The sequence below is a fragment of the Hippoglossus stenolepis genome, chromosome 11, assembly GCF_022539355.2.
Source record: "Hippoglossus stenolepis isolate QCI-W04-F060 chromosome 11, HSTE1.2, whole genome shotgun sequence".
NCBI classification, from domain to species: Eukaryota; Metazoa; Chordata; class Actinopteri; order Pleuronectiformes; family Pleuronectidae; genus Hippoglossus; species Hippoglossus stenolepis.
The window spans coordinates 5917145-5941257 of NC_061493.1; the positions used below are offsets into that span (position 1 = coordinate 5917145).

A 24113-nucleotide genomic window follows, 5' to 3' on the forward strand; every position below is an offset into this window, starting at 1 on the left:
TTCCTTCTGTAAAGTCAATTTTATTTATTCTGATTGATAGAAGCATTTTTAGAAAATATACTCATTTTCAGGCCTGCAAAATCAGATTAAAACTGTGATTCACGAACTTAGATACTCTTGAAGAGATGGGAGCGCACGATAACACATTTCTCAGTCATCACCGTCAGCATACAACAAAAGCATACTAACAAACACATTTATCAAATGATATATTATCACAAATAAAAACATTATTGTTAACTGGTAGAGTTACCACAATGGCTAGTGCAGTCTTAATTTCAGTATTTACAACATCATGAGAGTAATTAAAGTAAAAGTTCACTTTCAGTAGCCGCAGATTGTCAGCAAAGGACAGGGAGGGGGGTGAGAGTATTGTCAACATTAAATGATTTCTGCACAAATGCATAAAACAACAGTTACTGAGCATACTGGAGAGACACTGAAATACTGGGTGTTTGAATGACCAGTACTTTATGTACTGCAGGTCACAGCTTCTTTTATGCCTGAGAAAAACCATAGCAAGTGTAACCAGTTAAAACAGAGAGCATACAGTACATGCACTTTCAGCAACAAATGTTAACATGGATTAAAAGAAGAAGAAGAAAAAAAAAAGCTGCGTCAGTTGATTGCACAGTTTTAAAAGCTCGTCTCTCTCCAGTCCTCCATGTTCAAGTCCGGTGTTCCCTGCGAACTTCTCCCGCTCCACTGGTGACGTCATAGCACATCTCTGTTATCGAGCTGGGGACTGTCACAGCCTAAAGAAGCAAATATAACAGTGTTGCATGATTTAAAAGCTTTATCGTCCTGTGTAATGTCTGAGATGTCGCTGGTAGAGACAAGCCCACAGACAATTGCCACCCAAACCTTCCCTCCCTCTTCTGAGAGATTTAGCATGTTGTGTAGTATACAGTTTAATTCCACTTTCAATCAATAGCCTTCAGTGAAAGAGCTCTGTAAATCCACTGTATACACATACCCTATACAAGCCCGCACAGACATGGTAGCTGGTGAACCCAGCACAGCATTTAGCAGATTACAAGTCAGATTTGATTCAAGAGTTTGAACGGAGCTGGAAAGGGGGCCAACATTTGATTTATTGACCACAAACATCTCCAAATAAATGCCAGGGTTGCTGTAATCTGCTGGATGGGTAAACCTTTAAGCTCTGTGCTTTGGTTGTCTCTGTGACCTCCAATTGGCCAAAGTAGCAATTAATGTTGCTTTTAAGCTACAATAATCAATATTCCATATTTACAATGGGTCAAATACAGTTTGTAGTGCCACAGAGAACCATCTAATTACACACTTGATCTCAGCTCCATAAAGTTTTGAGTCGATGTTTTCAATTAATGAGCATGTGTGAGGTGTTTCAGTCACCGTCCTGCAGTACCAAACATCACACACATACAGTTAGCAGCTAGCCAATGAGCATAGCAGCACATTCAGCTGCTAAATGCTACCAGGAGAATAAATATTGGACTAGCATTGATCAAGTGGCAGGGAAAGCTATTCTAAATGAAAGCTAATGTTGCTCTGTGTCTTCTGGGTGTTTACACAACAGTTTGCTAACACATTCATGAGGTGAAAATATGCCAGATGTTGTGTTTTAAGTGGTTTTAAGCTTGCCACGCTCCCCCCAGGTGGCCAAGTGATGCAAATGTAAGTTTCCTACAGAATTAGGAGCAAACAGATTACCCACAGAAGTAATCCCTCTTACACTTTAATTCAGGTTTTAATTTGTATGGGAAACAAATGTGGATATGTGACTATAGGCCTGAATACAAAGTATCGGCTTGATGTCTCACACACCCTATATGACCAGCTCGGCCACCATTTGTGCCACGTGGACCCTTTTATCACTCTCCCACTGATGATAATTGAATTGCCCTGCAGCAGGTTTTTGAATTATATAGTTCTGCATCACAGGGGTAAATTGGCGTTGGTTTTGCCGCGTCATTCGAAGCCCCTGAATTCATCTGCCTGAGGTTTTCATCGTTGGTGCCAAACCTCTCAGTGTGGAAAGTGATATTGAATCAGCTGAACACGGCTGCCTATTATCGCAATAATGGAGCACGGTATCAAATAGGAATCAGCTCCAATTAAAGCAGGAGTGATAAAAGGTCCTAATTTGTCAAATGATGAAGCTCTCGTCTAATAACACGCTTATCCAGGCAGCGTCAGATCCGGCTGCCAGCTGCAGTGACAAGTGTCTGGGAAACAGCCAAATCACCTTTTTAAATTACATCTGGTGATCTCTTTCTTCTGTCAGCCATATATTGAATACCGGAAAACAAGCGTGCCTTCAATACACAGGGTATGACTCATATATGCACTGTACAGTGAAATGAAAAAGTTTACACACAGTCAAATATTTGGCAAAACTTACACATGTTTTGCTTGACTTCAAATCAACTTTATAAATGTCGCAATAACTGTGACGGTGCAAACTTTTCCTGGGAAGTGAAACAGATACATACACCTGGTCCCGGGAGAATAGTCCAGAGATCTGTTTCTGTACTGGGGGAAACAGGGCTTTTTCACAGGGAATCTGCGATCGGAGGACCTCTCCAGATCGTAGGGACTGTCCCGTTCCATGCCTGAGGGAAAGTGGCAGGAGACACACACACACACACACAGTGGGGTGCAGGAACTCAAAGGGGGGGGTTACAGGATAAAGCTTCAAAGTGGTGCACAGCCAGCGTGCTCTACAGGCTTGGGAGCACATGAAATAACAGACTCGTGCTGCTTTCATTTGATAAAAAATAACAAAGGCTGTACGCCATTGTTATGAATTATGATCAAAAACAGCAAGATGTGCATTCATCTATGACATCCATGTATGTAGTAGCTAAACAGCATGCAGACTGTGTATATATATTATATATACACACACATTTGTGCAGCACAAAAGCAGCGGTCTAATACACAAGAGTCAGTAAAACAGTACCTATGTCAAATGAGTTGGACTTCCTGTTGTGATGTGATGTCGCTGGGAATCCATTACGGTCTTCTTCCTCATCTGATTGGTGGAATGATCATAATCATAGTCATCATCATCACATGCACACCATCTGATTCGCTCTTTATGGCCTTACTGACAACAACATTTTTATCTCCTTGAGGTTCTAATAAAACTACCAGTACTTGGATATTAGCATTAACAGCTACCATGACTGTACAGAAAAAAAAGTGCCATGTATATATATATATATATATATGCCTGAGAAAATGACAATAAAGTGGCACCAATGGGATTTTACTTTGACTTCTGCCAAATCTCCTATCAAGGCGGTGATAGCAGTCCTGTAAAATGAGGTTACCGTACCCTGACTGATGGCAGGATCTGTCTCCTCTGTCCCAGGCTTGGCAGATGACGCCAGTGGGCTTTTCCTCTCAGCGTCGCCCTCGTCTTGACTGATCGGCTGAGCTGGAGGCAAACTCCTCTGCTCGCTGCTGGGTTCTTCTCCTGGACTGACAGGTGAGGTTTTGGTGTTTTCTGGAGAGGTCTTGTCTCTTGAGAGGTCAAGACTGGACTGAAAGTGGAGCATACAGTGGTATTCAGTGATGTAGGAGTCTACTGCGTGAGAGATGCTTTTTTCCCCCCTACATGCTGGTTACATACTGTACCTTATTGGGAATAGGAGGACGCTGTCCATCTAGTCCTCTTGTTCTCTGCTTCTCTTCTCGGTTTCTTTCATTCTGGTCTCCTTCTCGTTCCAGCCTCCCGGCCTCTTCTGGTGACAGAAAAAGAAAAGACAACACAACCTTTACAACGATCGACCGAAGCTTCTCCTCTTGCAGAAGCATTTCATGTGCATTCTGTTTAACCACGTAAACCTTGGTTGAATAAGGGCTGAAATGTTTTCCAAACATGGATCAAATTAATGAAAAAAGAGACCTACATATAAAGTAAAACGATGTAATGAAATACCAAAGACCGACTTGTTTCTTACATTTTCTGCATTAAGACTAAGGGACTACAATGAGCAAGCTAGACAGAGATAAATAGAAAGATAAATAGATAGATAGAGAGACACATATACAGAGAGATGGAGAAAGATAGAGCGTTAGAGAGCAGCACAACGATTGAGACAGAGATTTATATAAATAGAGAGAGAGATGGACAGAGAAAGAGACTGATAAAGATAAAGAGAGATAGATAGAGAGTTAGAGACAGACGACCATCTTTTTTACATATGTGTGCATATGTTAATAAGCAAGTTAATTTGTTCAGGGATGTTATGTGGAAAACTTTGCAGCAGTTATTTTTAACGCTTTTCAATCAGAGGGGAAAAGTGAACATCTCTGAACCCTTTCTCCATTTTTAATGTCAAGTTGCAGATTCTTACATTGATTTTATGACATGACCAGTTGGGCCTCCGGCTGATCTTTTAATGCCTTCTGAGCCAGACGGCAGGTCTACAAGAAACCGAAACCTGAAGAGGTTCAGCTTGTTACATAGTCTAGACCTGAAACTAACAATAGCTCTCAACAATTAGCCTCTCTCTTTGTAACGGCCCCTGAAGTTCAGAGCAGCAGACCTCTGGGACTCAGCTCAGTCAGATCAATGCCACTCTTCTACTTCATCTCTCATTAAACTCACATTGACAGAGCTCCCTATAACCAATGTTCTCTTAATGAGGCCGAGTTTTCAGATGTTGAGCTGCTTTATTTCAGTCTTTTTACCCAGAGACTTTGAAGTGGGAAAAAGACACGCTTCATGAAATGTAGAGAAATAAGAGCATCACAACATTGTTCATCAACAGCATCTAGCTTTCATTGCAATGCACACCTCCTCAAATAACATCAATGTAATAATGAGTTTGAAAACCTTGAATTGTTAATTTAATATGGCACATCACTGAAACTTCAGATAATTAAATCAAGAGTTTAACTTCACTATGCATCATCAAACCATGTTTCAAATTACTTGTAAATGTATCCATCTAAAATAGAGTGAGCTAGCGGAGCTATGTTTAAATACTTGAGTATTCTATTGTTTATTCCATTGATTAATTTAGTTATTAAAAAATACTTTTGCCTTATTAAATAGCAATGGTAAATAAACAAAAGAGAAGAAAAAAAAATTCTGGTTTCCTTTTCAGAATATCCAACATTTTCATTGGTTAAATTGCAAACTAAACCCATTTAGTAGATTTAAGTGCCATCTGGTTTAGAGACACGGAGGACAGACGCAACAAGATGTCTAAAGACATTAAAAAGGTTCTGGATGTTGTAACCAGTCAACATAGACACAACACAGACGTGTGAACATGTCCATGAGAGAGAACGAGGGAGCAAGAAATAACAGTGCTGCTGCTCACATGAAACAACGGTAACATATACCCAGTGACTGATCTAATATGTTATGAAAAAATAATTCTGATCATTATGAAAGTGTGTTGAGTTGAATTGGACTGAGGCTGCCACAGTTTGAATTATTAATGTGAGACACTGACTCAAGAGTGAGGCTGCCCACATTAGGTTGTCGAAACAGGTTGAAACACGGTGACCACTGGGTAGTACATTTGGGTAACTACAGTAATCATTTCAGCGATGTGGAAATGTGGGAAAGTGTATAACATGAAACGTCTGTACTTCACTGAAACAGACACTCAAAACAATCATTTACAATCTAGTCGCCTTGTTGTTTCCATTACTGACATTTGTTTGAACTGTAAGAAGCATGTCATCAGCAATTAAACAACAATGCTTCTCACCAGGGTTAAGTCGTTAAAGTAAACCAACATGCTTGCATTTCATTAGGTGATCGGTTCAATTCATTACAAGTGGGACTTATGCAAATATGAGGTGTCTGTGTTTTGTGATTTGTTCTTTTACACTTTGAATGTACGCACACCATTTTGTGTTTAGAAAGGTAAGAATTCAGAGAGTCAGTTTGGCTGCCTGCATCAGGAATATGAAACAGTGAATAACTTAAAACTGTTAATACAATACTGTTAATGTTTAACTTGCAGTACCTAGACTCTCCTGCAGGTGTCTCTGCCTCATGACAGTCAGACTGGGCTTGGTGCTCTGTGGTGGCGGCTCTGGCCTCAGCCCACAGGGGGTCACGCTCCCACCACTGTGTCTGTCCTCCTCCATCTCGGCCCGCGAGTCTGTCAGAGGTACGATCCTCTCCTGCCGGCCCGCCTCCATCTGTCTTTCCGTCTGCTGTTTGGAGGACACCACGTGGCCGTTAGTCCGAGTATCTGTGGGGGCGTCTGAGATGGTGGTCGATCTGTCGGTGTCCTGGTCCATCGCCTTCATGTCACAGGAGCTGCTGCCATCGGAGTCATCGATTTCCGCTCCGATGCAGCTGTACACCATGCTGACCAGGTCGGTGGACTGAACAGGGACGGAGAAAGAGAGATACATCAAATCTGCAAACAAACCAAATATTACACCTTATATATTTACATTTATGATATCTGGTGCTCTCTAGTTTCCAGACTTGTGTTTTGATGATCTACTTAGTTCATGCAGCTCTCCAGTCTGGTGGTAACAGTGGTGAGAGTTAAGCTTATTGATGAGATTTTAAATTGTAGTGAATTCAATTAGGCCCAAACTAAATTGTCTCATTTAGCAAAGGGAAGTTCCTCAGAGGATCCACAGACTCTGCTTTGAGAGCCAAAGGGATTTAAATGACTTCAAATCTCTTCACACACACACACACATGCATGTGTTTTCACATGTGTGAGCGCACGTTTGAGCAAAGATTTAAAGGCCCCGTATTGTAGAAAGTGAGATTTATATGTCAGTTTGATAAGAGCAGATCTAGGTGCTGCATTAACACTGCGAAGGTATCAAAGCACTGAATCCACAGAGATTTGCACACAGCCCATATTCAGACACTGTGCCTTCAAAAGGAGCCGTCAACACCCAGGTATCTTTGTGATGTCAGAAACAGTCTCTCGGGTACTCTCCCAGTACGGCCCACTAACTTTATTAACAACACAACAACAAGCAATCACGTATAAGTATAAGAGTCACAAACTCTCACAAGTATAAGAGTCAGACACAGGTCGAGGAAACACTGCACAATCGTTGGATGTCAGGAAGTTGTATATTTAATTTCACAGAGGCTAAAACTCCTCCAAGGTTATGTTTCACCCCTTTCCCTCGGTTAGAAGTTGTTTATATGTTTGTTTGTGAGCAAGATTGCACAAAAACCAAAGGACGGATTTTCACAAGCCTTGTTAGAAGGATGCAGTATGGGTCAGAAAAGAACATATTCAATTATGGTGATGATACGGATCAGGGGAGGGATCCAGGAATTTTCCCCATCACTTTCTGTAACATTTCAAGATGGGTAGTTTTTCCACATTTTTTTTAGATTGCCCAGGGTATAGTTAATGGATCTTGATGAAAAAAATCTTACGTATTTAGGGAACTGCTATCTGTGTGTGCAGTTTGGTGCAGCTTGACTGAATGTGAGGTGACTGTTGGGCCTTGGCGGAGGTATGAGCTCCACTGCCATTCTAATTCTTTCTACAATACAGGAGCTCTATAGTTGGAATTTGACCTTCCAGCTCATTTCTGTGCTGACTGACCATCACCAACTGTATTTACTGGTGATTTTTACCAAATTACAGTGGTCTCCTGGTCGTGTGTTACTCAGAAAACAGTGCCCACTCAGAAGACAGGCTGAGAAACCAATACAAAACAACCTGTTCTTGCTGGAGCTCTCAAGAGAAGCATGAGTGAGGAGATGTTAAAATATACTGAGATAGATTTTTGCTCTTAAACCACAAATGCACCTTTTTTTTATATACATCAAATTTTCAAATAAAACACTGGAAAAGAGTAAAACGTAGTCCTCCACACTTAAGACAAACAGGCTGAGACTGAGAATAGCAGGTGGTGGGCACAGCACGTATCTATATATGGTGTTGTGTAGTGTGGGACTGTAGGAAGTGGAAGACGGATGCTGACAACTTGGATCCTGAGTTCGATTGGAAGCAGACTAGAAAAAGAGCACTAGAACAAATTTGCGTGAACTTTAAATATTCTTTTGTGCCAGATTGGTGCAAAGTTTCACAGAGCAATGTGTGCTAAAAAACACTCAGCCAATATGGAAGTAAAATACACACTCTTATGCTTTCAATAGCACAGCATTGAGAATTCAGTGGTCACAGCATCAGACTGTCCCAGACAATGTACCTGTCTTTGGATGAGGCAGGGGGGGCTGCCAGGCCTCATTCCATGCCCAGGTACACCCGGCATCGGCCGAGGAGACGCCGTGGTCCCGTTTGCTCCTGGAATAGAGCACTCCGGCCTCATTGGGTCCTTAGGGTGCTGAATCATGGAGTAGACGTTTTCTGAGGCGCTGCTGGGGCAAACAGACGGAGAAACAAAAACATGTTTGATGTCTGAGTTGAGTCTTGACATTTGAGGCCAAGACACAATGAGGGATTTGTCCTCAAACTGACTCACATTGCTGCATTTTTATATGCTGTAAATTAACAAACCTTTTTTAAACTACAATATACAATAAAAGCATGCGTTTCCTAGGGCTTTGATATTGTTTGTTTTTTCTCAATATCTGTGCTAAATCGATACTTGTAAAACAGTTCCGGTGCCCAACTTGTATCCGATACATGAATGAATAAGTGTAAAACTCTAATAACCAAATCACCTAACCCAACTACAATAATTTCACACTAGATAACAGTTTCAGCAAAATACTCTAGCTCGATCAATTGTCTCCCTACTGCCACGGGCCGGGTTGTGCTAACAAGGCATGTGCAGTGATGTTCACGTCCCCATGGGCAGGGCAGTAAATGGCTTATGCACTGAAATTCAGCACCAAAGTCTGCGCTGTGATTCAGTTCAGTAAGTACCTGCCGTGTAGGCACCTGATTTCAGTGCCCAACCCTCCTGCATCCTTTTCACAGTGAAAAAAAAAAATGTCCACAGTTAATGGACAGATCTTTGTTGCAGATTCTATTTCACTGTCCACGCTCACTGTCCTGCAGTAATGAGGACAGAAGAGATGGAGTTGAGAGGAAAGCCAAGTTAATGCAGCAACAACCTCTTTGATTGCTTAGCAACAATCTGGAGGTAAAACCCAGTAAACAGTTTAAAGAGGCTGTTCTTATCTATAGCTGCATGGCCTTCGGATGAGTCATCCATTCTTTTATTCCTCTCTGTCACGCTGCTGTACTGTTGTGGAACGAGGCTGTTGACCAGCAGAGGCGGCTGCACCACCAGGTTTTGGTTTGGTCACAATCCCATTGGGTTCATCTTGGAACCACTTCTGTCGGCTGAAACACATTGGAGCTCCCACTGAGTGCCTCTTCTCCTCCATGTTGTCCAAGCGTGTACCTGCTTTTAATGTTGGAGTTTGCAAGGAGCGCCATTCTTTCCTTTCTGTTATTATCCGTGTTATTGATTTAAAAAAATATATATAAGTCTAAAGATTGTATTTTCTCCTTTATAAACTACGGTCCCGTTGTAACAGCAGCTTTAATGCACCCGGTGACATAAATTCAAACCAAAGTAAAAAAGAGACGGCAAAATATTTTCTTCCATTAAAATATTTATGAAGCTATAAAGCGAGGTTAATGCCCAGCACTGGCTTAATTTAACAGCCGTCTCGTTCTCTAGGTCTGTGCATTTCAATGTTACTTTCACTCCCTCCTTCCACTCAGCCCCTCAGCAGCGTACTAACTCGGAGTCCTGATTAGAGATGGTGGAGTTGCGGTTCTTGCGGAAGCCAGAGAAAATGGACAACACGCTGCGTCTTTTCTTCCTCCGCAGCGACTGGGCCTGGTGGAGGGATGACAACTGACTGAATGGAAGAGAAAGCAGAGGAAAGAAAGGAAGAGAGATGAGGATATTGGTAAAAAAAAAAAAACGGAGTAAAAAGGGCTAAAAACAGTAAGATCGAGAGTTAGAGGTCATTTCCCTGAGATGGACTGATCCCATCAGCCCCAACTGTAATTGACAGGTTTTCTGTAGAAGTCCACACTGACAACCTGATCCCTCACAGCTGCCTACACTGTGCATACTACATTACTTATGCTAATGCACCATTTAACACTGACAGATAAGACTTTGTATTCTGAGTGGCCTGTGCAGATGGTTTAACAAGTTTGACAGAAGGCATAGTTTTTGCTGCCAGTTAATCTTTACTCATGCACTGTCTGGCATTGGGCACATTTTGCCATGCAGCCTCATCATTGTTTGGGAGCCATCACCATCATGTGGCTGGAGAAGACAAACTGCAGCTTTGAGTTGCACATTTATGAGCAATGTTTGTGGATCAACCTAAAGTTTTTGAGCTGTGACACGTCTATACTATAATTTGGTTATAAATGGCTAGCGTCGCTATCTAGCACCACCTTAAACACTGAACCCAAACTGAGGAAGTCATGTTTTATCCAATAAAACCACTCACGACTCACTAATTTGACTGTAATTTTACCAAGTTTAGTTTATTTAGTTTCTTTCAGCTAGTGTAGTGATATCTTCAAGCTAGAGAAGCTCTGGTTGTTGAAGGTTGAGTCTTGAAAGACAGATTTAACTGATTTTAATTCTAAAATCGTCAGAGCGCACACACTGGACGATCTGGCCAGAACGTTAGACCACACGCTTGCCGTTTGCAGGGAATTATTTCACAGTGGCGATTCCAAAGACTTGAAATGTCACAGAAAGAGAAAATAACTTCTTCTTCATTTTTTTTTAATGGCAGTTGGCAAACAACTTTTAGGTGGGATTTCAGAAGAAAAACAAACATGGAGGAGGACCGATGTCAGGTGCTCCGTTTTGCAGCAGAAAAAAAACAAACTATGGATGAAGTCATGGCTGAAAACACGTATACATTTGTATATACAGCTGTACAAGTAGGGATGATTCGGTTGGTGATGCTTCCCAGTCAGCTTGTTCTCTCTCTCCCTCTAATTCGGGTTTCTGTCTGAGACGATTGTCGCAAATATCAAACATCAAATAATTTTTTCTCAAAAAACGGTCTCCATTAATTATGTAGTTTTCATCACATCAGTGTTTTTTTGAGTGTTAGATTTGTTAGGTTAATAGGTGTTATTTTATTTTGTGTTGTTGGTGCTCTAATGTACCCTAATGTAAGACTATGCATCTTATTAAAATGAAATACAATTCAAGTGATACTGTTACATTCAACATAATGTGATTGAGCATTGATGACATTTCCATTTTTAATGCACTGATACTATTAGAAGATAGTTTTGAAGCTAGATCACATTCACCAAATGAGAACAAAATCCAAGCATTATCTCGTAATTATAAAGTCGACAATAATTATGACTCATTGTGTCAGGATTACAACTTGGCATCTTGTAATTAAATCTCCACATGATAATTATGAGAAAGCTATGCCATAATTATGCTCACTAGTTGAGAAGACAGGACGATGATGACCATGCCTTTTTACAATTATTTATTTTCAGAATTACTTTGGAGATTCAATCTAATCCATCCATCTATATAGTATCCATGGTACTATAAATGTGTCAATTTAACCCTGGAATCTCAAATGACTGTGCTTGATCAGCTGATCAGCTTGACATTACAATAACAGCTTTTTACCCACACAAGGGTCATTAGAGGTTGAAATGGCCAATCTCTAGGCAGGCAGTACCTTATTTGCATGCCCAGTAACATGCTACCTGTAAATCAGTTGAATATTGTCAAACCATTGTCAGGAGTGTTGCATAATCTGCCTCAGGTCCCATTCACCAACATTGTTAACTCCGCCAAGGAGGTTATGTCTTAATCATCGTTTGTTAGTTAGTTAACAGGATCGCAAAAACACTACGAGACAGATTTTTTTTTACAAAACTTGGTGGAAGGAAGAACCCATTGAATTTTGGTGCAGATCCGAAACGATTCATTAATCTTGATTTAGAAAATAAATAATGTTTTGGGAACTGATACGAGTGTGTGTGTGGTCACCATGGTAATTCTGAATTTGAAATTTTTCTGATATTGATTAGCATTTTTATCATGACAACACAAAAATAAAACTGATTATGTCAGCTACCTGTCAGGTAGAACTCTCTTGCTGTAGAAATCAGGTAGTCCATCCTCCAACATGTTGACCGCTCCGTTCTCTGAGGAGTGCTACACACACACGAGAGAGAGAGAGAGAGAGAGAGAGAGAGAGAGAGAGAGAGAGAGAGAACAACAAAGATTAATCTACCACGTCAACAAAAAGCTAAAAGGCTGGCAGAAGGTATTATCATTTCAAATGGTTGGCTGGTAAACCTGAATCCACTGCCAACAGAAGTCTGTTTTGTAAAACAACTCCTCACCGTGCAGCCCTAACTGAGTTTGTACCAGGTTTGAACCGCTAAAAAAATAAAATAAACCTTTCATAAAAGTATCCAAACAAACTCACTAAGTTGGAGGCCGCCCCCCCAGCCCCTAGGAGATGGCTGTGCATGATTAACATTTGAGTCACTCAGACACATGCGACAGCTTCCCACTTTAAAAGGAACTTATTTTTGGAGAGTGCCACTGGCATGGAAAACAAAATGAAGAACAAAGGTTCACACAAAACAGACAGTCAACAGATTGGAATATATATATATATATATATATATATATATATATATATATATATATATATATATATATATATATATATATATATATATATATATATATATATATATATATACACACATATTGGGCTTATTTTCTCACCTCTACACCCTCCCTGTCCTATAAAATACATGGACTACCTTCACGCTGCATTAAAGAATTAATGCAGGGGCAATTAAATATATGTACCATGCTGCCACTAGAAAAAATAAAACAAATGAATGAAAAAAAAAAAAAAGTAGAAGTATTATCTGTAATAAAATCAAGTCAGAATCCCGTAGTATTTGTTGAGTGGGAGTAGGGATGTCACAAGTACCGATACTTTGGTACAAAGATGATGACAAAATTCTAAAAACGTCACATTATTCTTTTTATTAACATTTTTTAACAGTAGCGTAGATATCGAATAACTCGAGTATATAAGTGTGTGTGTGTGGGTGTGTTTGTACAACGTGTGTTCAGCCTCTGCTCTTTTCTTACAGTCATTGAGCTATACCTGATAACTGAAATCTGGTAATTTTCCTATACACCACTGTTCATGTCATCCATCTTTACATACAGTCCACGCTACATGGCATCAACTCACAGATTCAGGAGGGAGGTGCCCTGCTCTGTGTCTCCGCGGGGGGCGTGGCCGGACGTGGGTCACGTGACGTAAGGGCGATCCATTGGTGGGGAGGGTGGACAGACACTCCCATGATGCTGAGTGGGTAAGAGGGGCAGAGTGGGGTTGGGCAGGTGGGGTGGGAGAGGAGTTGGATTCGTCACCTAAACCTAAAGTGAGACGGAAGAAAGGGACGTTGGCAAAACTTTATTATTATTTTCATTTTCTCTATACGAATTATGAAAGAGCTCTTGAAATCAGACTTTTGTTAACTCAAATATGAAACTTTTAAATCAATTTGAGATAAAAAACTAAAAAGAAACACCAACAGGTCGATTGCTGTGAAGCAGAAAATGGTTCACAATGAACAGAAATTCTTATTCTTATAACATTACCACCAAAGTGGAAAGAGTTTAGCCTGAGGACAACATCAGAGAACAATGTTAATGCTTTAATTCGAACATAACTCGCATGCAAAAATGAATTCTAATAGGATGAGCTTTGGCACAGACTAAGAAAAAGTTGCATACTTTGTGTGGCTGATGAAATGCAGTACTTTTTTTTTTCATGTACTTGAACGTCAATTGACCCTGACCCTTTGTGTATTTATTTGAAATACATCACGCTGCAGCAGCACGAGGCAGAAAACTCACTCAGTCTGGTGGAGACAGGACGGATTCTTCTGGTTCTGGAGCTCCGCTTCTTAATAGCCATGGTATCCTTTCATCAGAGGAGACAGTTATATAATGAGCGGTGGTTTTATTTGTGAGACAAGGTCCAGGTACACTCAGTTTATTAGGCAGAGCTGACTACAACTAATACAAGTCTAGTACAACAGTCCTGCCATAAATCCCACCTCTGTGAAGGTTTCAATGTTCAGGTTTTGATGAAACGGTTTCAGAGACGTGTTAATTCAACTTTATGATCCTGTTGGAGACTGCAGTTTGTGCTGCTGTGGAGCTGCTTCTTGTTATGAAAGATGCTTCGATTATTTTTGTTCTCCAAGATTATGAATCCATCCACCCACCCACTTATTCAGCCATCCATCCATCCACAGACCAATGCACCCATGCATCCATCCACCCACATATTCATCCATCCATCCACTCACCCACATATTCATCCATCTATCTACCGACCCACGCACCCATCCAAATCTCTCCACTCTGGATCGGGTCCAGTCTACATCCAGGACATGGTCAGACCTTACACCCCAGCCCGTTCACTCCGCTCTGCATCTGCCAATCGGCTTGTTGCTCCCTCACTGCGAGCTAAACACTCAACAAAATCACGACTCTCTGCTCTCCTGGCTCCTAAATGGTGGAACGAGCTCCCCAATGACATCAGGACAGCAGAAAGTCTACACATCTTCTGCCGCAAACTAAAAACACACCTCTTCATACTATACCTTGAATAAAAAAAATCTAAAAAATCTTTAGTTTAAACAAAAAATTTAGTAGCACTTAAATGGCACTTACTTATAGTAACTTTGTAGTTTGGCTTTCTTGAAGAAAATTGTACTTTCTTGATTCTTGTTGTTCTGAGTTTGTACCCTCATGGTTGAATGCACTTACTGTAAGTCGCTTTGGATAAAAGCGTCAGGTAAATGTAATGTAATGTAATGTAATACAAATCGCTGTCTGTGACTCACATATCTCAAGAAATGTTCATCTCATCAGCTTCACACTTGCCATGTGTACTGCACACAATGAAGGGCACGGTCAAATTCGTTGTGTTTTGGACACATGATATGTTGAATATTAATAGTTTTTGAATAAACCAACACTCATTAGCAGTGGCTGCTGGGACTCATCAACCGTAAGTGACGTTCTTGACGACAGGCGCGTTCACAACAATGGCAACCTCGACTGATTCTCCAGTTCAGGGTTCTGTGTACCGAGTTGAGCTTCACAGAACAGTGAATAAAGAGATGAACTTCTGTGGCAGCGGTGGCCCAGCTTCAGGTGTCCAGCATCAGCACAGGCCGAGTACACAACCCCTTCTTAACAGTCAGGTTTAGCACGGGCACTGCACTAGTAATGTATAACGCAGCACAATTCAACAGCCCTACAATGTACACTGCAGGAGTGCTGTGGGTGTTTCCCACCATTGAACGTATTTGGTGCAGAATCTGACGAAAAATAAACCAATCTCTACTGTGCTGAAGAGAACAGTTGTAATAATAAATACTAAGGCGAGAATTAAAAAAAAGCCTTTGTGTTTAGGTTCGCCAGTGCCCACTGCAGGGGGAGGGACACTCAGTAGACTGGAAACGTTTAAGCTGTGTGAGAGAAGCATCGACTCGATACAGTAACTAAGTCAGCTGGCAAATGGCTGCATGCACTGACTGAGAAAGTGAAATGCTTGGAAGACACTGAAAGTCTTGTGTTACCACTGTTATTTTATATGGCACACGGCGCGATCACTCATGGAAACGTGAAGGAGTCCTTCAGAACACGGTGCTCACAGCATATCTGTTTTATTTTTGTTAACTTATTGAGTGGACTTTAAAAATAACACATCCCTGTTTTGTTGTTTTTTTAGTATTGCTTAAAAAGAGCAATTACATTTGGAAACAAAAAGTAAGTGGTGGCCATGAAATAATGCGTGAAAAAATAAAGAGATAACTAACTAACTAACTAACTAACATGATTTAGCTGCTTTTGTCTGCACTGACTCTGAGGAGGGTCAGACTTTGGTGGAAACACTATCCAATAACAACACAGGGCCCTAAAGTGCGCTTACATGCCTAGTGCCCAGGGAGAGAGAATCAGGACCCAGCCTGGTGATGCTAGTGCAGACCAACTGATGTAGGGTCGAATTTTGATCCTTATTAACTCATGGCTACGACTTGTTTTTTCCCCTAATTGTCTAAAGTTGGCTCCGTGTATTCAAGTCACAATAGTCCAAAATTATGCGAAACTGCATTGTTCTTAAAGAGACATCAAACAGCCCCAAGGAACATTTTCAAACAGATTATTAAAACAGTCAAAACTCCAATTAGACAATAATTGTTTGAAAAAGGGAAATTCTCTCATTTCAGAAGTGGAAACTGGTGAATGTTTTCTCCCCTTTTTTTGCGGAACTTTAACTTTAACAGCATATTATCAAAATTGTTGTCATTCATTTGCTGTAAATCAAATAACTGCACTTACTATTCCCAGGTTGACTCCGAGGTCCTCATCAGTGAATTCCAGAGACTCCACTATTCTCGACTGTCTGATCGTGCGTCTTCCCGTCCCGACGTCGTCCCAACGCTTTGCCTGAGACACCTGCCGCAGCTGTGACACACACATCAAACACGTGCACCATCACATATACACGACAATATGCCTCAACACAGTCTCAGAAGAGACGCATGTCCGCCAGTTGAACTTTGTACTGTTGCGTTTGTAAATCCTGAGGAAAAACAAAAACAAAAAAATATATAGACATAATATACAGAATAAGATGCAGTCTCTTGATAATCAAAGTGGACGGAGGCATAATGAAGTACACTCTGGCACTTCAGTGAAACAAGGGAAGGAGAAGGAGATGTAACAGTCGAGTCAGTGAATGGAATACAAAACACAGCAGTGGAGTGTCCCTGCCAGAAAGCTATTTTTGCCTCAGTTTTCACTGGCTTCACTTTAAACATTTGAATTTTATGGAGAGGAGAACGTGCAGGGTGCGATCGTGTCCTCAGCTGGCTCATGATTTAGCTGGTGTGTCGTCTCTGAGGACATGGCTCTCCTTGCTTTATACTTCTGATCCTTAATTCCAATGACACCAAACCAGAGCTGCTGACTTCAAAAAAGTAGAAACTCAAGAACACCAGATTTTTCACAGCCTAGAAGATTCACATCGAAATGTTTCCAGAAGCATCACAGTTGGACATGTTAGAAAAAGCCTTACATTTAAGTTTTGGAGAATTACGGATTCTTAATACAAAACATTGAAACACATAGTTTGGTGTTGATTTTGACATTTGATTGTAATCCGGTAGCATTTCTGTGCCGACTCTACAGCACTGTTACAGGCTGATGTGGCTGGAGGCACAGTAATATAACAATATCAATAATGTGTGTGATCTGTAATAGACCTTTCAAACACTAATGGATACAAGCCTTTGGAGAAAACATGCTTGTTCCCTTTCAATCCATGACTCATCTTTCTATGAAAATATATTGACTCACAAACCCTCATATCATGCACAAACACTGCACATGTCACTGGATGTACACAGCCGTGAGTGGTTTTCTTGAAGCTGTAGTAGGTTAAATATGGATTATTATTAACATAGAAGTAATACAAATATGTTGCTGTTGGTAAGAAGCAAGTGTGAGAACAATCCAACCAATGAGGCAGAGGGTGTGTGTCTGAGGGTGTCTGGATCAACATCAATCCCAGGTCACACTGGAGGCAAAGAGGTGCGTGTGAGTCGCGGGACATCGTGCATTTCATTTTGCTTTCCAGGTTTTTAGGTAAGAGCGGCCACACTGCCTGTGTGAGCTGCGTGTCTCAGGCATGTCTCCTGAGACCACTTTCAAGGTCCTGAAACTTTTTTAAATGAATGATGAATCACACACCTACATAAACTCACTATTTACCATGAAGAGAAACACAGTTTTGGTGGGTTTTGTGTTCTCTCCCCACTCTGACTGAAGTTGGACTGGATATGAAAAATACAACGTCACATAAATACAGCATTCAGGTTTCAGCAACATTTGAGTCACAGTCTGATTGGCGGTTTTTGAGTGGTTGCCTGATGCTGCCGGGCCACTGTCAAATAGGATCAGACAACATGTATGTACACACACACACACACAAAGCTCTCTTGAAGCAAATTTGAGTTATGAACTTTTAATAAATAACACAGAAGGATCTTTTTTATTTAAAGACGAATGTTGCTTGTTTAGTAATTTTTCTTGCAGAAGCTTCGAGGAGACAAATCAATAGCCTTCTCATCCCCGTCCATTAAATATGAAGCTGGAGCCAGGAGACTGTTAGCTCAGTTTAAGACTGCAAAACAGAGAGAAAACAAAAGGCAACAATAATCTGCCTACCAGCACCACCGCTGCGCTCGTATCTTGTTTGTTTGATTCAGACAAAAACTGAAGTGTAAAGAAATGCGTGGGACTATTTCTTGGCTCGCAGTAGAGACTTCCTGCTGTCTTGTCATCATCACAGCCAGGTTGCTAGGCAACCAGCTGTAACAGACTCCAGAAAGAATTTAAATATGAAATCTGTGATGTTTTGTGTAGACATATATTTATGATCTACCTTTAGATCATGTGTTCAAACACAGAAAACTGTTTATTTGTTGCCGTTGGTAACACTCTGCAATCCTCGTGGGAAAATGTGGATGACGTTTGCTTGGCTACAGTCATGTTATCTTGTTTATAGGGAATGTATTGGTATTAACATTTCACAACTTTTCCAAAATCAAGCTGAATCAACTCTGAACACCACATCAGACTTTCAAATCAATACATCTGTGCTAGAAAGTTACACATTTCAGCTCGGAACTAGAAGTTTAAAGTTTATTTTCTACCATCTACAGAGAAGTCATGCAAAGTTATATTACCAGTACCAGTGTTTTATGGGTTGTGTAGAGCTCTTGTAGAATCTGATCCACTATTGAGTTGGTCAGGTAAGAGACCACAGACAACTTCACCTCCCTGAGACAAAGACAGAAACACAAAGAGTTCAGTCGGTGTCTTAGCTGAAGTTCCTTGCTTGATGCTGCCGTTTCACCAGCTCTCTCTCTCTTACTCCAGGGCTCTGTTGATGTCCTCCGCTGCTCTCTCCATCAGGGCGTTGCGGATGGAGGAGCGAGGGATCGAAACTTGTTCGGAGATGGACGAGAGAGGCGGGCTGAGTCTCTCGGCTGCCGAGCAGGACATGGGACACAATTCGCGGCACAGAGACACCATAGAGTCCACAACGACCTGGACACAAAAGCCCAGAGAAGTTATGTATTATGTACATTTCAAATTTAAATCTCAATATAATATAATATATATACTGTATAATATTTTCCAAACATTCAATTAATCGTTCACAGTATGATCTGCTCGCTTAACCTTTTCTTATATATGACTGTCATTTCAATCTATGTTGGTAACGAGGGTGCCCACACACAAAGGTCACTCTCACACGAAACAGATTCCGAGAGACAGGTACACGGGATAAAGAGTGAGAAATAGGTTCTCACTTGAGAGAAAGAGCTGCATTGCATGGCGCACCTGTCTGAAACTATGAGGTCCGACTGCGTGGACGGTAAACAAAATGTATGCACCATAGCACGAGCATGGAGGTAGCTCAGTGCAGTGTGGTAGTGCGAGCACGCTGCAAATAGCACAAGTTATAGATCTCTTGTGTTATTATGTGTTGGTTCATTATGAAACTGCAGTGGAACTAATTAGAATATGACGGTGATCATTATTGGGAAACACTGGTATCTGCAATGCAGCAATCCAATTATCCACATATCAACCAGTAACTATTCACTCTGTTCACACCTTCACCAGTTCAGCCCAAACTTGGACATTTTGTGGGGGAATTATTCACCAATCGATATATTTCTTCAATGTAATTGATTTTGACCTTTGCAAATTGGAAACGCAGCCTCATGCATGGTAATAAAATTGGAAAACACAAACAAGGATTTAAATTGTGCCTTAGTAAGTTGATATTCAATAGATTTATTCCTCGGGGTGTGCTGCCTTTTTTTTTATCATTCGACCGCCTTGTGCTGCAGAATCCCAACACTACCAGAATGGAGCTAAGAAATGTTAAAAGTGGTTCCCCCCTGTGAATTTAAATGCGGCATTTCTTTTGAAGTCAGCATACCTCCGCCGCACACACACAGTCATACGCTATTAATTGGCAATTTAAATGCAACTAGTCCAGGGCTGCACTGTTTAAAATATCTGTGATTACAGCCGCGGTGCGTCCCCAAACACACCTGCAGCTCTTTGTCCGCAGCTTTGGCCAGTTCTCCTGCCAGAGTGTCCAGGCGCTGTCTGACGGGACCGTCCACCGACAACACGTGGGCCAGCTCGCACAGAGATGGGTACAGCTAACACACACAGCAGGGCAGAGAGAGAGAGGAGATGAGGTTAAAATCAGTGGAGGACGACGTGAGTATCAAAAGTAAAAGAACTCGTTAAGTTGGATGTCAAATATGGATTATGTTCACTTGGTGTCATTGGGGGCTCATCCCTGTCTGATACACACTGTATGGCTGTGAGATTTATTACATTTAAACTGTGTGTTTGTGTGTTGCCATAATAACTTATAAACACAAGACTTTCACATGTTATCAAAGGTTTTAATTTTACATTCTATAACTTAAAGCCCAACCCATCCTGGAACCTCATGCAGAGACTGGTCTTTACGAAGTTTAGATCGAAATGCTGTGTCATTTGTTTAGGATGGAAAAGCATCAGCATTCATGGTGATTACATTTTTCTGTAATTTTCTTTGACAACCCAATAGCTCATCATTCAACCTTAATTAATTGATTAATTCATCAAGTTATTTATCTATTCAGGATTTGACTTCTAATGACTCACCAGTCATAAAGAAGTATCACAACGCCTCGTATAAGAAGGCGAGCCAAAGATGTTTTTTTAAATAATTGCTTAGGTCAATTCAGTATTAGTGAATCATTAATTAACCATTACTAAAGTCATTTGTTGTATCATATTAATCCTGTAAAACAACTGATCCATCTCCCTTCATTCGGACTGAATGTGAGTGTATAGAGTTCAAACACCATTATAACAAACGGATTTCTTAGCTTTCTGATGACATGTGGGGCCATTGTGGCTGCTAATGTCTGTGCTACTGTTTTAATAGTACATTTGGTGTGTATGCTGCACACCAAATGTTCTGAGGTTTGGGTTTTTTTCCTTTCTTATTTTATTCAATTTTTTGTTTACTTATTAATTTCTTTACACGGTTGTTGAATAAAAACACTTCGATAATCATGTCCAGTGAGAGAATTCAGACAATGAAGGAACAGAGGGTAATGGATAAGGGAAGAGGTGGAGTTGTGTATGAGTGGAGTCTGTTGTAGAGTTCGATGTGTGTGAATGAAAGTAAACCTGGGGGGGGCTTGTAAATTGAGAGAAAAGAGACATGGAAGCAATATCCTAAAAATGTTATGTTTGACTTTGCCCATAAACATAACATTTAAAAAAATATGTTTATAGCTTCTATTAAGATTTTTAGCAGCGAGACGTGGTTGCTATATTGATCCTTCATAAAGTCAAGAGCAATTTTTGAATGCACTGTGTGAACTTTGTTAAAATGCATTGTAATGTATGGAGGATTATTAGGATTCTGCTCAGTAAGTCCGGAGATGAATGCTCTGTGAGGGAGGCTGAGCCAAAGAGAAGCTTCCCCAAGGGAACAATAACACAGATCTTGTCTTCATAAAGAGAACCATATTAAAAAGTGGTAAATCATGAAATGCAAAGTAACTGGTCACTATAGCTGCCAAATATATGTAATGGAGTGAAATTTGGATTAAATTCCTACAAACATTTAGTGGAGTAGATGTGTAAAGTAGCATTAAACGGTAATATTAAATTACAAGTACATCGAAAGTGTCACACACACACACACTCACAGCTCTGGAGTTCTTGGCTTCTTTGAGGATCTGTCTGGCCGTCTGGACCTCCTCTCCTTCCTCTGGGCCTTTCAGGACACACACCTGCTGCTGCACCCGCACACACAGACGCTCCATCACCTACACACAAAATTGATGCAGATAATAAGTAACATTCTGTGAATGAGCTAAATAAGAACCTTGACTTGTTCACCATCCTGCGAGGACACACACACACACACACAAACACAAACCTGTTCAGCAGTGCTGGTGACGAGACCCTGGTGAAGCCTGAGAGCCTGTTTCTGCGAGAAGCGCTGAGTCTGGTTGTTTCTAAGCAGGGCACGCTGGATCTGTCTCACACACACACACACACACACACACACACACACACACACACACACACACACACACACACACACACACACACACACACACACACACACACACACACACACACACACACACACACACACACACACACACACACACACACACACACACACACAGAGAGAGAGAAAACAAACAAGGAGCGAGAGGAGCGGAGATGACAGCTGTTTACAAAGCACAGTGTGCAGGAGACAGGTCCATTTGCATGGTAATAAGGAAACTGGAGAGAGAATTTTGATCCCCAGAAATAAATGGGGAGCCTTTGATTTATTTTCTTGACTCAGCAGGTGGAAGTGTTCACTGCTTAATCATCTTATGTAAATCAAGTTTTCCTCAAGGGCTAAATCCCTGAACGCTGAAAAAATAAATAAAATATGCATACATATACACTCCAAGCAAAAAGGAGTTTGATAACCAGGAATGACTCATAAGGATAGAACCAAAGCAGAACCAGTTCCGGTCGTTAATAGTTCAGTTGTTTTAAAGAGATGTAAAAATATACTGTGGATATTTGTTTTGGTTTCTGCAGCTGTATCAGGAATGCTCCTGTAGCGTCCGAGCCTCTGGGGAGGGGGAGATGCTGATTGTGATTGACTGACATCTGAGCCGGCAGGGAGTAAGACTGCGACATGCAATGTAAACAGACCTGCTCCGTTAGCTGCAGCTTACAAGCCGAGTGACGGACAGAATCTATTTGGCAAATGCAGAGGAGAAAACTGTCATTCGGGATCGAAAAGGACAGCTCTTTATGTTTGAAGGCAGGTTTTAAAGCTGATGCGCAATCCAGCAATTTATTATGTCTAATGATGTTAGCGAGTGCACTTTCCCCTCCTGGACGACTGTTAATGGACACAAACAAGACAATCTGCACGACAGGACGTGGGTTAAAAAGAGACACTGCTACTAAAAGGCTGATGTTTGTGCCTTTAAAGATGTGGGGCACCGTCATAAGACCAGGAAATAACAGGGTGAATGTCTGCCTCTTATGACCCAATCATATGATACAGTACAGCTAAAGGCAGGGTAGTAACTGAAGTAAACAGAGCAACACTTGCCCCTTACATTGATCACCACAAAGGGGCCCTCGTGTAAGGCCCTTAAACCTGCCCTCGATGGTTCCATTGGAGCTGATCATTTGAAAAGTGTCCATCACAACACCCCAAAGCCCGAGATGCCATCTTCAACTGCCTGGTGTGTGTCCAACCAAGAGTCTAAAGCTCAAAGGTATTAACTTTACCATCACATGAGACAGAGAAGAGGAACTTCCTCTCTGTATAATATTTAGAATATTTGCCAAAAAAGACTTGGGTACCAATCGGATTTGTTTTGCAATTTTTAAAGAAGCCATTCTACAAGTAATGCAACTTGCACTTATTTTGTAATCTAATCTGTGTAGCAGGAGTAAGATGATGCAACACGTTGATAGGTATTATGAGGTTTCTCATGAACAAAAATGCCAAAACTTTTAATGCGGATTTGTTATATGGGGACCTACCACATTTTAATTTATAAATACTTTCACGCTTAATCATTAATTCTGATGCACAAGCAAATGAAAGTCATTCATCAAACTGATGACTCAGCCTGACCCCGGCGGTCAGGAATTACCTCCTGCATCTTTATAACAGGAGGCAGAATATTTAGACATCACAAACATCGAAGAAGCGTTGCTCCTCTCACCTTGGTCAGGGCTTGGTCGGTCCTCTCTGGGGCGCTGCGGTACGCCTGGGCCACATCACTGAGGGGGAGGGGCATGTACTGCAGGGTAAAGTTGCTGTTAAAGTGACGAGAGAAGGAAGAGAAAGGGGGGGAGGGAAGAGTGATGATATTAACGTTGCAATAATAAACTGGAAGGATTATGATGTTAACAAGAACAAACAGGAAACACCCAGGGCGTTTATAACTGTTTTCTCCAATTCCCTGATACGCAAATGC

At 41.1% G+C, this 24113-nt stretch overlaps 1 protein-coding gene across 5 annotated transcripts in view; it reads right to left on the reverse strand.

The window, feature by feature from the left end:
- The window catches only part of carmil3 (capping protein regulator and myosin 1 linker 3), a 94500-nt gene continuing 70387 nt past the window's right edge, over positions 1-24113 (reverse strand). The window contains exons 23-40 of one of the 5 annotated variants that reach the window (XM_035171408.2): positions 23859-23952; positions 22043-22141; positions 21810-21929; positions 20139-20252; positions 18944-19119; positions 18762-18849; positions 16345-16470; positions 13843-13909; positions 13172-13359; positions 12023-12102; positions 9674-9793; positions 8164-8332; positions 5982-6348; positions 3628-3734; positions 3326-3533; positions 2948-3019; positions 2478-2597; positions 1-755 (exon numbers count right to left, since the gene is read on the reverse strand). In XM_035171408.2, coding sequence (XP_035027299.2) covers positions 715-755; positions 2478-2597; positions 2948-3019; positions 3326-3533; positions 3628-3734; positions 5982-6348; positions 8164-8332; positions 9674-9793; positions 12023-12102; positions 13172-13359; positions 13843-13909; positions 16345-16470; positions 18762-18849; positions 18944-19119; positions 20139-20252; positions 21810-21929; positions 22043-22141; positions 23859-23952 — 2356 coding nt within the window. In that variant the 3' untranslated portion in view covers positions 1-714. Of the gene's footprint in view, positions 756-2477; positions 2598-2947; positions 3020-3325; positions 3534-3627; positions 3735-5981; positions 6349-8163; positions 8333-9673; positions 9794-12022; positions 12103-13171; positions 13360-13842; positions 13910-16344; positions 16471-18755; positions 18850-18943; positions 19120-20138; positions 20253-21809; positions 21930-22042; positions 22142-23858; positions 23953-24113 lie in introns of all 5 variants that reach the window. The other 4 variants (XM_035171407.2, XM_035171406.2, XM_047342123.1 and 1 more) reach the window with 4 other exon arrangements.